Raw genomic sequence first — 15,260 nt, forward strand, 5'->3', positions numbered from 1 at the left:
GTATGTTAAATTTGGTGCAAATGTGACAGGACTGACAGAAGCACGGGGACAATTGTTAATTTATTTGTAGAATTTATTTAGAATTTCATGTTTTTAATCCATTGATGTGAATGAAAACAACTTAAACTTTATTTCTGAAGTATTTATTTTTTATCTAAAAAACAGTTTTTAGCATAACAAATGTATTAAAGCTGTAGGTTCAATTGGGCTGAGGACAATGACAGGGATTGTACAGTGTTAAGCAGTGGTTGGCAAACTTTTTAGACCTGAGGGCCACATCACGTTTTGCAAACCAAGTGAAGGGCCACATGTCCAATCCTTCAAAAAATAACTTATTTATAGTGGCAGTGTGCATGGAACATGTAATATCGGACAGAAACATGTCACATTAACACAAAACAGATTTTTTTTTATTATTGAGTCAAACTTACAAGTGAATTTGCGCTGCTATTTATATTTACTTATCGATCATCATAAAACAATAAAATAATCCCATAATTTAATGGCATAATTTTTACAGTGGAGAATAAAAAATATATTGTCTGATAGTAAAAGTCTTATATTAACACATTAAAAATAATTCTTAAAGTTTACTATTCAGTCAAATGTACAATAATCTAATTTGCACTGCTTTTAGAATATACAGATCAATCATCATAAAACTTGATGAAACCCCAAATCTTTAATAAAAGAGCTTTTTATAGTGGATATATGCATGCAAAATTTATTCTATGTCAAAAATCAACACATTTAACCAGCAATTATTATATAATTTGAGTCAAAGTCACAACAATCTTATTTGAGCTTTTCTAAATATCCTCATATCAATCATTATAAAACTATGAGATAAAACGGATGAAGAATCTTCGTCTTTGTTATTCCAAGTCCTGTTATTATGAGTGTGTTAATGTGAACAATGAGCCTGAAAATAAAGTTATATTAGCATCAACAGCAACACTCTAGCTATTAAAATGAAATAGAATCAAGCTATCAAATCTTATTAGCCGTTTCTTCACTGCATAACTTACACATTCTGATTAAAGAGCAACGAATAAATCTCATTTATTAAATTTTTTTTTTCGTTTTATTGCATTAAATAACAGGTGTCACTTTAAAAATGCACACATCTAACAATATGATGAAAGCATTCAATTGCTTTCCTAAATTTTTATGCTCACCCTACTGAAAAAACAGCTTAAACCAGCCTAGGCTGGTTGGCTGGTTTTAGCTGGTCGACCAGCCTGGTTTTAGAGGGGTTTTTGCCACTTCCTGGCTGGTTTCCAGCCATTTCAAGCCTGGTCTTAGCTGGTCAGGCTGGAAAATGACCAGCTAAAACCAGCTTGACCAGCCAAAACCAGCTATGTCCAGCTTAAACCAGGCTGGTCAAGATGGTTTTAGCTGGATTTAGCTGGTCATTTTTCAGCCTGGAAATGGCCAAAAACCCTCTAAAACCAGCCAACCCAGCCTAGGCTTGTTTAAGATGGATTTTTCAGCAGGGGATTTAGGACGAAATTAGTTGTGTTTGAAAAAAAAAACCCCACCAAGATCAACATCTGTATTACATTAGATAGATTCAACTTTATTGTCATTACACATGTACAAGTACAAGGCAACGAAATGCAGTTTCGGTCTAACCAGCAGTGCAATAGCAGCAAGTGCAGGATACAGGTATAAATTATAAGTTATAATATAGGTATATTATTATTATTATTAGTTAAGTGTATATATCTGTTTAAACACGTGCCCAAAAACCCAGACTTTCGCTCCGCTTCAAATCGTGTGTACAGAATCCGTTTAGGAAACAGCGTCTATTTATTACCATGGAGCGCGTCAGCTGACAGTCACGTTCCGCTATATGGCTGTTTTGAGCATTGCATATGAAGGGGAGACGGCACCTGTAATCAAAAGGAAGAGAAACCAGACGTTTTATATTTATTTCAAAGTGTTTTCATGCCTAAACCAAGCGAAAGCACAGAACAGACTCATTGGTTGGTCGACGTTGCCACGACGTCGGCCCAATGTATGTGTGCTGTCTGGGTATTGTAGAGTGTGAGCTTTAAAATTTACAATATTAATAATCTGTGTTTTGCTAACGTTTGTTTACTTGAGAAGTTATGTCTGTCAGCCATGAAGGGTTGATTTTTAAAGTGCCTAATAAACAGCATTTCACATCATATAAGTGATTGAGTAATATAGCGTTTGTCTACATTAGTAAATGTTTTGGCTTGTCAGAATTATTTTCATTAGCCGCGTTGGGGGAAAAAATCCGCCTTTGAGACATCCGCCCACCTCGACGTGATGACGTCAGCTATTACGCGTTCTGTCAACGTCGAGTCTTCAGGGCTGAGGGAAAAAATCTGAGGTGAGGCGTTGTTTATAAAACAACATGACACATTTACACTGATTATAAAGCAACAATTTGTGTGTTTTTCTGCGTTGAGTACATTTGTGTGTCTGCTGACCAAAACAACACAGCAGGCAGCAAGCAGCGTTAGTTTAGTGAGGGAAATATGAGTGTTTTTCCATATAAGTGCGTTTCGTTTTACGTTTGGAGTTATAAAATCGCGTCTGTGATCCGTGAATAGGAATTTGTTTACTGTATAAATGAAGTTTAATCTTAAATTAGTAGTTAGTGGCGGTTTTAATGAACTGTCATTTTGTATACCACATATGTGCAATCTAACTTCTGTAGTTTGAATACTTGGGATGTTTATATATATACTTGAGATGTGTGTGTGTGTGTGTATATATATATATATATATATATATATATATATATATATATATATATATATATATATATATATAGTCACACATAAATATTTTTAGAAAACCCTGCAAATATTCAGTATAAAATGAGCTGATCGGCTGTTTAATGAACATATTATAGTCTCATCGTATCATATAGTATAATCTATAGTCTAATCAGTATAATCTGCTGAAATTCTCTTAATTTTATGTCAATAGCTCCTCCTCGTTCGTTATATTAACTCCTTCAGATCCACATTATCAAGATGTTTCTTCATTAGTCAATCAGTGTAAATGAATCAGATTTCTCTGTTTCTTCTTCTGAAGCTCTGCCACCATCAGTCAAAGATAAAGACAGATGAAGGACAGTGAGAAGATGAGTGATCCAGAACCCTGCAGAGTTAAACAGGAAGAGACTGAAGAACTCATAGGTTTGTGTTTATTCATTACTCTGCACGTGCCCCAGTGAATTGGGTCTAGCGACGCCCCTGCTAATAGACGTAATCCCTAACTGAAAAACGAATGTGAAAATGACAGGCAGTTGTGTCTCTACTAAAATTGATTTAATTACAAATTTCTTTTTTTTTCTCTTTAGAGATCAAGAGAGTTGTATTTAAAGAATTAGTTAACCAAAACATGAAATGAATGTCCAGTTCTTTCCCATGCGTGTTAAGTGCGCCTCCGCGTGCGCGTTTTAAAGGCTACTGGCGCACCCTGACCTGACATTGGGACCAGATCTCTGTACTATTGCTTTATTTTCACAATTTTCATAATTTCATTGCATTTTCATATGGTAAAATATCAAAACTTATGTTCTGAAAGTAGTCGGAATGACGGGAGTGTTAGTAATTAATAATAAGAACTTAGTAATTAAGAACTTTCACTTTTGAGTGAACTTCTGTCACAGATTATTTTAGTAAATAGATAATGTTTATTAATCCTTTGAATCGCTGCATTCAATTCTGTTTTTGAAAAATGCAAAAATCAAGAAAGAGATTGAGTCTTTAGTCTTTTGAGTTAGTTATATGGTTACAAACAGTCAAATAACACAGAAGTACTGAGAGAACAGTTAATAGTTTAGATAAAACCACTGATGTTTATGGTAAACATTAAAATCACTGTAATATACAGTTAATGACGCTCAAAAATGAAAGTTGTAGGCAGCAATTACATTATTTTACCAATAGGTGGCGACAACCAGCCATGAATAATATACCACTAATTCTTCAAAAATGATCATCTAGCAATAAATGATTCAGTTCTTTACTCATAAAACATCACGTTTTATTGAAAATGTGACTAAAAATAAATATGGATCGTACAAATTATAATAAAATATAATTTAGCGTCATCAGCAACAATAGCAGTAATAGATTTTTTACAGTATTGAATATTTAAGTTTATTTTTATTTAGCTGATTATTTCTTCATTTCATTTTTTTATAAAATGACAGGTTCTTAGTTCAGTTTGCTAAAACCATAGACTGTAAAATATATGGACGTAGTATCCGTGACGTCACCCATAGGTTTCTGAACACTGCAAAAGAAGCTACAAGTAGGCGCGGCCAACCGTCGCCATTTTGTTCGCGCGTCATCGCACCAACGGCGGGATACCAAACAAGGGTAAAGAGGCGGAGAGTGAGCGGAGCTACAGACACCTGCTGGCACTTTGCTTAGACCTGGCTTAGACAGACTTTACTTTACTTTCATTACCTGCGACTCGTTTGCGTTCTGACCACATGTGCTTGGCTGTACACTATATCAATAAAGTGTTTAGACTTTTCAAAACACTGTAGTAATACATTGAGCCACTAAACATTGTTCTTATGACGTTTTTCTACAGGAGGAAAACGCGAATTACTTCCAGATACTTCAACTATAGTCTGTGTTAGTAAATGCAAGGCTATTGATGAAATCCAGGCATAACACTGTATGATAACGCTTCAGATGACTGTTCTAGAGCTTACAGCTAATCAATCTGTCAGATTCTGGAGTGTTTTACAGGTCTAAAGAACATTATAAATGGAAAATGATCTTAAATAAGACCAATGCATTTATAGAGATGGTATGTTAAGTATAAAATTCCACTCACCTGGGAAACAGAGGCCACGTGAACAATTAAGTGCACACAGCATCCCATATCATCTGATAATTGTAAGAAATAAGTCCAAAAAGCAACTAGCTGTGTAAACTGACATAAAACAAGAAAAAAATACGGTGAATATGCCGAGATCAGTGGCTAATCTGCCAGAGTCAGCAGAGGTGAAGTGACGGCGACCAGCGAGACCTAGCTGTCACTCAAGTGGCCACGCCCTTAAATATGTAAACTTAATATAACCTAATATAAAGGAAATGGATGAGTTATAAAAAAATTCACCCCCTCACAGTTGTCATAAAGGGTAATATTAGCTAAATGAACCTAATTCGTTCTTTGTACCAGGCTGTAAACCCTTTTTTCTGCTGTAAGGTTGGCCATTCTCACAGCAGGCCCAATTGAAATTTGCTCCATATGGAGCCAGGACTAGCCGAATTTCGATGAATTGCAGTTTCAGTTACTTCCGTATTGGCTTCCCGAGGGAGAGCAGGAGGTTGCCTCTTGGCTCAAACCATTAGTGATGCGGCGCAATAGCCTAGTGGTTAGCGCGTCGACATATAGTGCAGTAGCATGTCAGGGCGTTCGAGTATGAATCCTGGCTCGAGGACATATCCCTACCCTACCCCCATTTTTCTCTCCAACTTCGCGTCCTGTCTAAACACTGTCCTGTCAAAAAAAAGGCTAAAAGGCCAAAAAGAAATCTTAAAAAAAAAAAACATTAGTGTCTTGCAGTGCTGTTTGTATAATAAATGTAAAACAAATGACATTTGTCATCTCCCCTTTTTAGCTGATCCGAAAAATGGTCCGATCCATGACTAAAAAACCTTAATGTAATTACAAACCATGAGATTTGTTATTCGTTACACCACTACTTACCTCCCTTGCCATAGTATACTACTCATGCACACGTGGAACAAGTTTGCCACATGGTGTAATGTCTTGTCATGAGAGTAATATTTAACTTTGACCTCAGCTGCTCTTATGCTGTTCTCGGCGGAAGCCATTGAAATGAATGGGTTTCATAGTGCAGCACTTCCTGCGTCTGGTGTGAAAGCTGCTACTTATTATGATTCTGTTTTGATGAGCTGCACAGGCCTAGTGTGCACACTTATTTTTAGTTGGAAATGTTTGCACTGTTGAGTGCTGCTAGAGCCTCATCTGCTGTTATCAAACTGATAAAATATAACCTCTTAAACTGAACTTATTTACTTTTCAGATGTGATGGTGAAGGAGGAGAGTGAAGATGAGGAGAAACATCATGTCAAGAGTGAAGAAGAAACTCAATCAGAGACTGAACATAGTATTTTAATGAAAGAAACAGCCGCAAAAGATTTGACCTGCACTCAGTGTGGAAAGAGTTTGGGGCGCAAATATGATCTCAAGCGTCACATGAGGATCCACACTGGAGAGAAACCGTACAAGTGTTCACACTGCGATAAGAGATTCAATCATTCAGGATACCTGAAAATACACAAGAGGACTCACACTGGAGAGAGACCGTTTCACTGTGCTGCTTGTGGAAAGAGTTACACACATTCATCTTCTCTACAGACACACACGAAAAACTTTCACAGTAAGTAAAAGATCTACATATCAGTACAGATCAAAGTCACCCTCATCAGATTGAAAGCAACCCATTCTCGCATGAACATTTGGGCTTCTTTATAAACTCAAGTTATCTATTTTATCGTAAAAGAGATAAGGGATCGTAAAATATTAAACTTTGACAATAGCAAGCTTAGGTGTGCAAGCTTGTCATCTTTCAGCAGAGTTCCCCATTTATACATTGAAATAGGTCATTCATGTGAATTGTGCAGGTCTGTAATCCAAAAAATTGGGAGAAGGATGGGGGTTAGGGTGGCACGGTGGCTCAGTGGTGGCCTCACAGCAAGAAGGTCACTGGTGCAAACCTCAGCTGGGTCAGTTGGCATTTCGATGTGGAGTTTGCATGTTCTCCGGTGTTGGCGTGGGTTTCCTCCGGGTGCTCCGGTTTCCCACATAGTCCAGACACATGCGCTATAGAGGAATTAACGAACTAAATAGGCCGTAGTGTATGAGTGTGTGTGAATGAGTGTGTATGGGTGTTTCCCAATACTGGGTTGCGGCTGGAAGGGCATCCCCTGTGTAAAACATGCTGGAAAAGTTAGCGGTTCATTCCGCTGTGGCGACCCCTGATAAATGAGGGACTAAGTCAAAGGAAAATGAACGAATGAATAAAAGTTTGGCACAGATACATTCAAACTTGAACATGAGTTGAACTGAGATTCAGATCAGAGCATCATTTTGCAGTTCACACTAGAATTGGTTCAGTTCGTATCATGGTTTTAGGGTACTAATTTTTGGCACAGTTCAAAATATGGTATGTTCAGTACAAAAACAGTACGCCATGGATCTCAAACTCAATTCCTGGAGGGCCGCAGCTCTGCACAGTTTTCCCCCAACCCTAATCAAACAGCTGACCCGACTTCTCAAGTTGTTGAAAAGATTCTGAACACCTCGATTAGGTGCATCGCCTGTTTGATTAGGATCGGAGCAAAACTGTGCAGTTTGAGAGGTATATATAAATAAAGGTAAAGAAGAAATGGATCTTCAAGCTAAAGCACAAATGAAAACAGTAACATTAGACATCATACGATGCCAAATTGGTTGACATCGCCCAACCCTAGGTTGTACTGATGGTTTTGTGGCATCTCTTGTTTGTTCACACATTCTTTTTATTGAAAATGCAAGTAAAATTTTTAGCCCTGCTAGAGCGCCACCTGCTGTTTACAAACTTTAAAAACAGGCCTCCTAAAATAAACTTATTTACTTGATTTTCAGATCTGATTGTGGTGGAGGAGAGTGAAGTACTGAGTGAAGATGATGAGGAGAAACATCATAATAAAAGTGATGAAAAAAATCAATCAGAGACTGAAGATAATATTTTAATGAAAGGTTTGACCTGCACTCAGTGTGGAAAGAGTTTTTGGCACAAATACCATCTCAAGCTTCACATGAGGATCCACACTGGAGAGAAACCGTACAAGTGTTCACACTGCGAGAAGAGATTCAATTTTTCAGGAAACCTGAAAACACACGAGAGGACTCACACTGGAGAGAAACCGTATCACTGCACTGCTTGTGGGAAGAGTTTCTCAGATTCATCTACTCTACGAAGACACACAAAAAACTATCACAGTAAGTAGAAGATGTTATCTAAAGATAAAGGACATGTTATTTATGATAACTGTAAAGCTGATAACACATCTATGTAAAACTTCATCTAATACATTATTTTAAGTGCACCAACATGGAGATGAAGTATTGTTGTTTAGTTTGTCTTGTTGCACATCCAAGTGACGACTAGGCCTGTCACGATATCTATATTTGCATCAAAATATATTGCGATAAATGATATTATTTAAGACCATTTTATGCCAGTCCTTATATAATGCCAGAATGACAATATAATAACATCACAATGCAAGTACACTCCTTCTGTTAAAACGATTATATTTCATTCTTCAGAATATTTAATTTAATTATAGTAATTTTAACAATTTAATAATGAGGCATTGGAATCAGAATGTGAAAATGCATGTAATAAATAATTAATAGTGTAATAAATAATTATAGGCGCCCTGCAAGATTTTATTTCAAGGTACACAAATCCAGCCCCACCCTATGGAGTAAAATCGCTGTCATAAATATTTCATGCGTAAATAAAATTGACAAATCCGTAATTATAAAATCGTAAAGGAAAATGAAGCGTACTCGTAATTTTACGAGGGGACAATTCCAAAATCTGTGATTAGAACAGACACAGATATGATATTTTCTTTGTCTGTTTGTATATGACTGATAAATTTACGATGGGTGTACTTTACACACACGAATTACAGTTTCACCACGGACACGAAGTCCTGATTACGAGTACGAATCAAACAGCGACACTCCACTGTCAAAATTACGTCACCGCTGTTACAGGCATTAATAAACAAGCGAGAGTCATTGATCACAAGGGTGCGCCTGCTGGGGACTCGAGCTCCCCACACACCGTCTCAGGTAAGATTTCTGTTATTCCCTCTTTGAGAAATGTCCGTCATGAGCTGTAATAAAGGTTGAGACTTAATGAGGTCCATTTTCGCTGTTTCTTGGACATTTTACTGAATCAAAATTAAGAACGGGCCGAGGATAGAGAGCTAGCATAATGTAAGTTAACATTACAGGCAGCGGGCGCAGAAACACCGTCAAGTGATTCACTGAGAAACTCTGCGCTTGCTGCCTGTAAAGTTAACTTACATTATGGTCTCTATCCTCGGCCCGTTCTTAATTTTGATTGTGTAAAATGTCCAAGAAACACAGCAAAAATGGACCTTATTAAGTCTCAACCTTTATTACAGCTCATGACGGACATTTCTCAAAAGAGGGAATAACAGAAATCTTACCTTGTGATCGATGACTCTCGCTTGTTTATTAATGCCTGTAACAGCGGTGACGTAATTTTGACAGTGTCGCTGTTTGATTCGTACTCGTAATCAGGACTTCGTGTCCGTGTTGAAACTGTATTTCACGTTTGTAAAGTACACCCATCGTAAATTTATCAGTCGTATACAAACAGACAAAGAAAATGTCGTATCTGTGTCTGTTCTAATCGCAGATTTTAGAATTGTAGCCTCGTAAAATTACGAGTACGCTCCGTTTTCCTTTACAATTTTATTTACGCACAAAATATTTATGACAGTGATTTTACTCCATACACCCTGCCCCGTTCCCCAATCATGTAAAGAAACACTGATGCTTTCTGTCAAAGGCTACATTATTTTAGGGCATTCGTTATGACATAATTTGTTTCCTTTTTAATTGTAATATTTTGTTGAATCTAAATGTAATAAAAGCACATCAGCACCAAGAAAAAATCAGAAGCTCAAGATGTAGCCTAATCTTTAAAATTATGACATATTAAAAAATGTGCAAATATTTGACAAATGATTGTGATACAATACAGTTAGTGAAGCGTTAATGCAATCCTTACTGTCCACTGACCGAAAATCATCCACCCGCACAGTTGAGTAGTGGACGGGGCTCAAACAAACATATAATTTGTATGTTTTTCTTGGAAAAATAATATTTTTCAAATTAATTTGCGATAATTCAGTTTTGCGCATAAAGTTCATTCACATTTCTGGATGGAAACACAGCTACTGATGCTACTAATCGGTACAAATTCATCAATTTCGCCTTTCTGGCTGATCATTTGTTGAAGTAATGTCTAGGCCCACATGGAATCTGCGCACACAGAATTACGCAGATTTCTAGCCCATCATTGATTCTGTTTATTTAATTGTGTAAATGTGTCTAAATTCATATTTATTCAGTTGTTAAATTAATTTCAGTATTATTAGTGACTAATATAAAAATGTTAATGATTTATTTATAATATAGTTTGTACAAATTTTCTGTTTTTTAGTAGACATATTATATGAGAGACTTGCTTTGTTTACCAAATAAAGTTGATTTAATTGGATTTGCATTTGGAGTCGCAACATAAAAGAGCTCAGACAGCTAAAGAATATATATGCAACTTATTTATTATAAATAAAACTAATAGAACAACAAATCAAGAAACAAACAAATGTCTATGGAATAATAAAGAAAATAACTAACTTTAACTACACATATAAATAATGCCAAACAAAACCATAAGGTTGCAGAAATAAAGAGATGGTCTTGACACGAGGACGGTCAAGTAGCCGCACCGTCCTCCAGAAGCTAGCACAACCTCGCATTTATACGCTTTGAAACCAATTGGTGAGCAACCAAACACCCAACCAGGATCTGCCACATCCAAACTGAAATCCTGGGGTCGTCACATATTGTAAACATCAAATACAAGTTAAAAAAATATTACTTTTGTCGGCGCCAATAGCCTAGTGGTTAGTGTGTCGACATATAGCACCCAGGTGCTCGCGGCGACCCGAGTTCGATTCCCTGCTCGAGGTCCTTTGCCGATCCATCCCTTATCTCTGCTCACCCTATCTCTCAAGGTGAAAACCGGCTAAAAGAAATAAAGTATTACTTTTTAGTTCATATATTAAGGTTTAGTTTTACTCCCAAAATAATTACGCAGAAATCTGCAGATTTTTACCAAAATTCTGTGCAGAAATAGCAAAAAATGTCCGCAGAAGTAATGCCATATCTTACTGCACAACAATTACTCAGCTTTTTGCCAAAAATAAAAGAGAAATCACTTAAGTTGTGACTATAATACAAGGTTTTGTTTTCAAATCGATGATTGACTAAAAGAGTCATTGACAAATAATCAATTGTTTATTAATCGTTTGCATCCCAACTTCACATTTCTCATAAAATGTAAAGTTTTTTCCTTTAATTTTAGACCTGATGGTTAAAAAGGAGGAAAGTGTCCATTCAAACGAGAAGCCACACTCGTGCTCTTTGTGTGGAAAGAGTTTTAAACAGCAGTCGCATCTAAGACGACACCAGATGATCCACACCGATGAGAAACCGCACAAATGTGATCAATGCGGCAAAGTATTTCAGAGGAATTCAGACCTGAAGAACCATCTCAGAGTTCATGCAGACGAGAAGCCTTATACGTGCTCCTGGTGTGGAAAGTTTTTTTCCTATCAGTCGCATTTGAGGCAACACCAGATGATTCACACCGGAGAGAAACCGTACACGTGTTCACACTGCGACAAGGGATTCAGCAAGTTAAATAACCTGAAATCACATCAGAGGATTCACACTGGAGAGAAGCCGTATACTTGTGCTCAGTGTGGGAAGAGTTTCAGACACTCATCATCTATTAATCAACACCTGCTGATCCACAGCGGAGAGAAAACGCACAAGCTGATCATTACAGCAATCCATTTATGAGGCCTTCGCATCTGAAGGTGCACCTTAGGCTGCATTTACACTGCAGATCCTGATGGTCAATTCAGATTTTGTGACTGTATCCAGACTTGCATCTGATTGTCTACAGGGTGCAAATTAAAGGAGGATTTGGGGGGGATTGACCCCTCAATTAACACTTGATCCCCCCCTGAAGGATGTCAAAACAAGATGGGGGCGGGGGGGGGGATCTGCCATATTAATAATAATAATTAAAACTAGCAGTAATAATAATATTAATCATTAAAATAATAAGATAACAGGTGGCTCAGTGGTTAGCAATGTCACCTCACAGCAAGAAGGTCGCTGGTTCGAGTCCCGGCTGGACCAGTTGGCATTTCTGTGTGGAGTTTGCATGTTCTCCCGGTGTTGGTGTGGGTTTCACCCGGGTTTTACCCCACAGTCCAAACACATGCGCTATAGAGGAATTGATTAACTAAATTGGCTGTAGTGTATGTGTGTGAATAAGTGTGTATGGGTGTTTCCCAGTACGGGGTTGCAGCTGAACGGCCATCTGCTGTGTAAAACATCCGCTGTGGCGACCTCTGATAAATAAAAGGACTAAGCCGAGGGAAAATGAGTAAATGAATAATAGATAATATAAGTATACGTTTGACCACCCCTATTATGGTTCATACAATTGTGAATGCATAATTGCGCCAATCAATGCTGGGAAAAATATCATTCAGCAGTCTGAAACTGGCAGATCTAGAGCACCGATGGACATCATAAGTGTTCACAAGACAATTTTCTCATTAAAATGATGTTTGTATCTACAAGTTAACTAAAAGTTAAGTCAAATTAGATGCATAGTTTGTGTAGTTTGATCTACGGTAATGTCTGAATGGCTAATCAGAGGAAACTGTAGGTCAGAATACACTAAATATCCCTCAAAACACTAAAAACAAATACATTTTATCATAAATGAGATGTCATTTAAATACATACAGTGCATCTGTAGAGTATTGATAGCGCTTCACCTTTTTCCACATTTGTTTATGTTACAGCCTTATTCCAAAACTGATTAAATTCATTTATTTCCTCAACATTTTACACACAATACCCCGTAATAACAATATGAAAAAAATGTGAGTTTTTGAAATTGTTGGAAATTTATTAAACTCGAAAAACCTGTGTTGGGCCATTCTCCCTTTGTTGGTGTGGGTTTCCTCCGGGCGCTCCAGTTTCTCCCACAAGTCCAAACACATGCGCCTTAGGTGATTGGGTAAGCTAAATTGTCTGTAGTGTGTGTGTGAATGAGAGTGTATGGGGGTTTCCCAGTGATGGGTTGCAGCTGGAAGGGCATCCGCTGTGTAAAACATATGCTGGATAAGTTGGCGGTTCATTCCGCTGTGGCGACCCCTTATTATTAAAGGGACTATGCCGAAAATAAAATTAATAAATGATAAATTTGACAAAACTGTTATATTTAATTGTCATTTTCAAAGTAACAAATAATTTATTTTGCCTTCAGCAATTGAAAACTGACAATCAATGAATAAAAGACATTCTGATTTATCATTACAACTGTAAATTTAGAGAGCAACAAGTTAGTCGGGTATATTTGTAAAATATTTAAATGAATTTCTGGTCACACTTTACTATAAGGTTCATTAGTTAATGTTAATTAATGCATTTACTAACATGAACAATACATTTACTACAGTATTTCTTCATGTTAGTTAACGTTAGTTAATGAAAATACAGTTGTTCATTGTTAATTCATGTTAACTCACGTTACATTAACTAATGTTAACAAGCATGGACTTGGATGTTAATAATGCATTAGTAAATGTTCAATTATAATTAATCCATGCTATACAAGTGTTCATGATTAGTTCATGTTAGTAAATGCATTAACTAATGAACCTCATTGTAAAGTGTTACCGACTCGGTCCCAGTCATTCCCCTCGCTGGCCAGCAGAGGTCACCATCCCCGGACTTTTAAGCATTACATCATCCATCTAAACTGATTGTGCACACACCTGAACTGAATCTAGTTAACGACCCACGCTTCCTATATAAACCACACCGCCTGCCACTGATCTATGCCTGGTAAATCACTCTGTGTCTGTCAGCCGCCAGCCCCAAGACCATTATTGATTACTGTTGATGTGTGTTCGCACTTTAGTGCGTATTGGATGTTTGTGTGTGGTCTATATAGGAAGCGTGGGTCGTTAACTAGATTCAGTTCAGGTGTGTGCACAATCAGTTTAGATGGATGATGTAATGCTTAAAAGTCCGGGGATGGTGACCTCTGCTGGCCAGCGAGGGAAATGACTGGGACCGAGTCGGTAACATAAAGTGTTAACGAATTTCTCTTACAGCCATGCTTTCCTCCAGTTAACTTTATTAATATGGAATTCCAATAAAATTCCCTTCTTGGCATAAATTCATTTGTTACTAAAGACTTTGTTAGAGCTTTTTTAATATATGGGACATTCAACTAGAAACATACATTATCTGTCCCTGAAATGAAAACTCAAATACGGTGAATAAAAAGTATTTCATCTCAAAGATTTGGACTGATGGTCGATTATGGGAATATGTCATCATTTGGTTCTCAGATTTTTGTTCCTTATTAAATCAATTTACACTGTACAAACTCTGTCCTTGTCCTCAGCCCAATTGAACTTACAGCTTTAGTAGTTTTGTTATGCTAAAAACTGTTATTTAGGAAAGCAATACTTCAGTAATAGGGGAGCGCGGGGCACAAAGTAATGCGAGGTTAAATGTAGCAGAGTTTTAAGGTATTTGCTCAGGGTGGACCATGACATGCGCCCAAGGTTTTCACCACAATGTCGGCAGACGTCTTCCTGCCAATTACTGAAAAACTTCAGCGAAATTTGCATGAGAAACACAGGAGAAACCATTTTTGCAGCATGAAATCATTTTTTATTATAGTCAATATTTTTTTATTTTAAAAAATCTGTGCTAGTATGAACGTAAAATCTTATATTGTTGTGATCACCGTCTTCTAGGCTAAAAGTAGGAACCATTTTGAAAGACGTAAAAAAAAACTGTGACTGCTAGCCAGTTTTGAGGAAAACACGACACAGCTGGGTTAGTTATAACAGGGTGTTAAGCCAAACACTGTTGGAAAGCAATTAAACTAACAAAATAATAGTTGAATTTTGAGTATAATGTTGAGAAATTTGTGTATAAAAATGTTTATTATAGAAAATATTTTTAATAGTAAAAAAATCATTTTACGGCTAATACTGCAAATAAATGCATTGTATAATAATGCTAATAAATCCAAATGTGTTTATCTATTAGATAAATAAATAAATAAATAAATAAATAAATAAATAAATAATTAAACATGCTGTGCTATGTAGAACAAAAACGACACAGATGGGTTAGTTGTAACAGGGTGTTAAAATTAAGCCACACACTATTGGAGACCAGTTAAACTAACAAAATAATAGTTGAATTTTGAGTTTAATGTTGAGAAATTTGTATATAAAAATGTTTGTAATAGAAAATATTTTTAATAGTAAAAAAATAATTTTACTGCTAATAAT

General features: G+C 36.7%; 2 protein-coding genes across 2 annotated transcripts in view; both read left to right on the plus strand.

The window, feature by feature from the left end:
• LOC130215599 (zinc finger protein OZF-like) overlaps nt 1-15,260 on the plus strand; it is a 226,606-nt gene that overhangs the window by 47,606 nt on the left and 163,740 nt on the right. The window lies entirely within an intron of this gene.
• Nucleotides 3,117-14,250, plus strand: LOC130215601 (zinc finger protein 160-like). Its single transcript, XM_056447447.1, has 4 exons — nt 3,117-3,179; nt 6,059-6,415; nt 7,663-8,019; nt 11,219-14,250. Exons 1-4 carry the CDS (start codon nt 3,125-3,127, stop codon nt 11,716-11,718), a joined length of 1,269 nt encoding a protein of 422 aa, XP_056303422.1. The 5' UTR covers nt 3,117-3,124; the 3' UTR covers nt 11,719-14,250.

The sequence above is a fragment of the Danio aesculapii genome, chromosome 22 (assembly GCF_903798145.1).
Source record: "Danio aesculapii chromosome 22, fDanAes4.1, whole genome shotgun sequence".
NCBI classification, from domain to species: Eukaryota; Metazoa; Chordata; class Actinopteri; order Cypriniformes; family Danionidae; genus Danio; species Danio aesculapii.

Coding starts and splice junctions, on each gene's coding strand:
- LOC130215601 (XM_056447447.1), top strand. CDS start 3,125: ATGAGTGATCCAGAACCCTGCAGAGTTAAACAGGAAGAGACTGAAGAA. Junction 3,180..6,058: donor AGAGACTGAAGAACTCATAG/GTTTGTGTTTAT, acceptor TTTACTTTTCAG/ATGTGATGGTGAAGGAGGAG. Junction 6,416..7,662: donor ACACACGAAAAACTTTCACA/GTAAGTAAAAGA, acceptor CTTGATTTTCAG/ATCTGATTGTGGTGGAGGAG.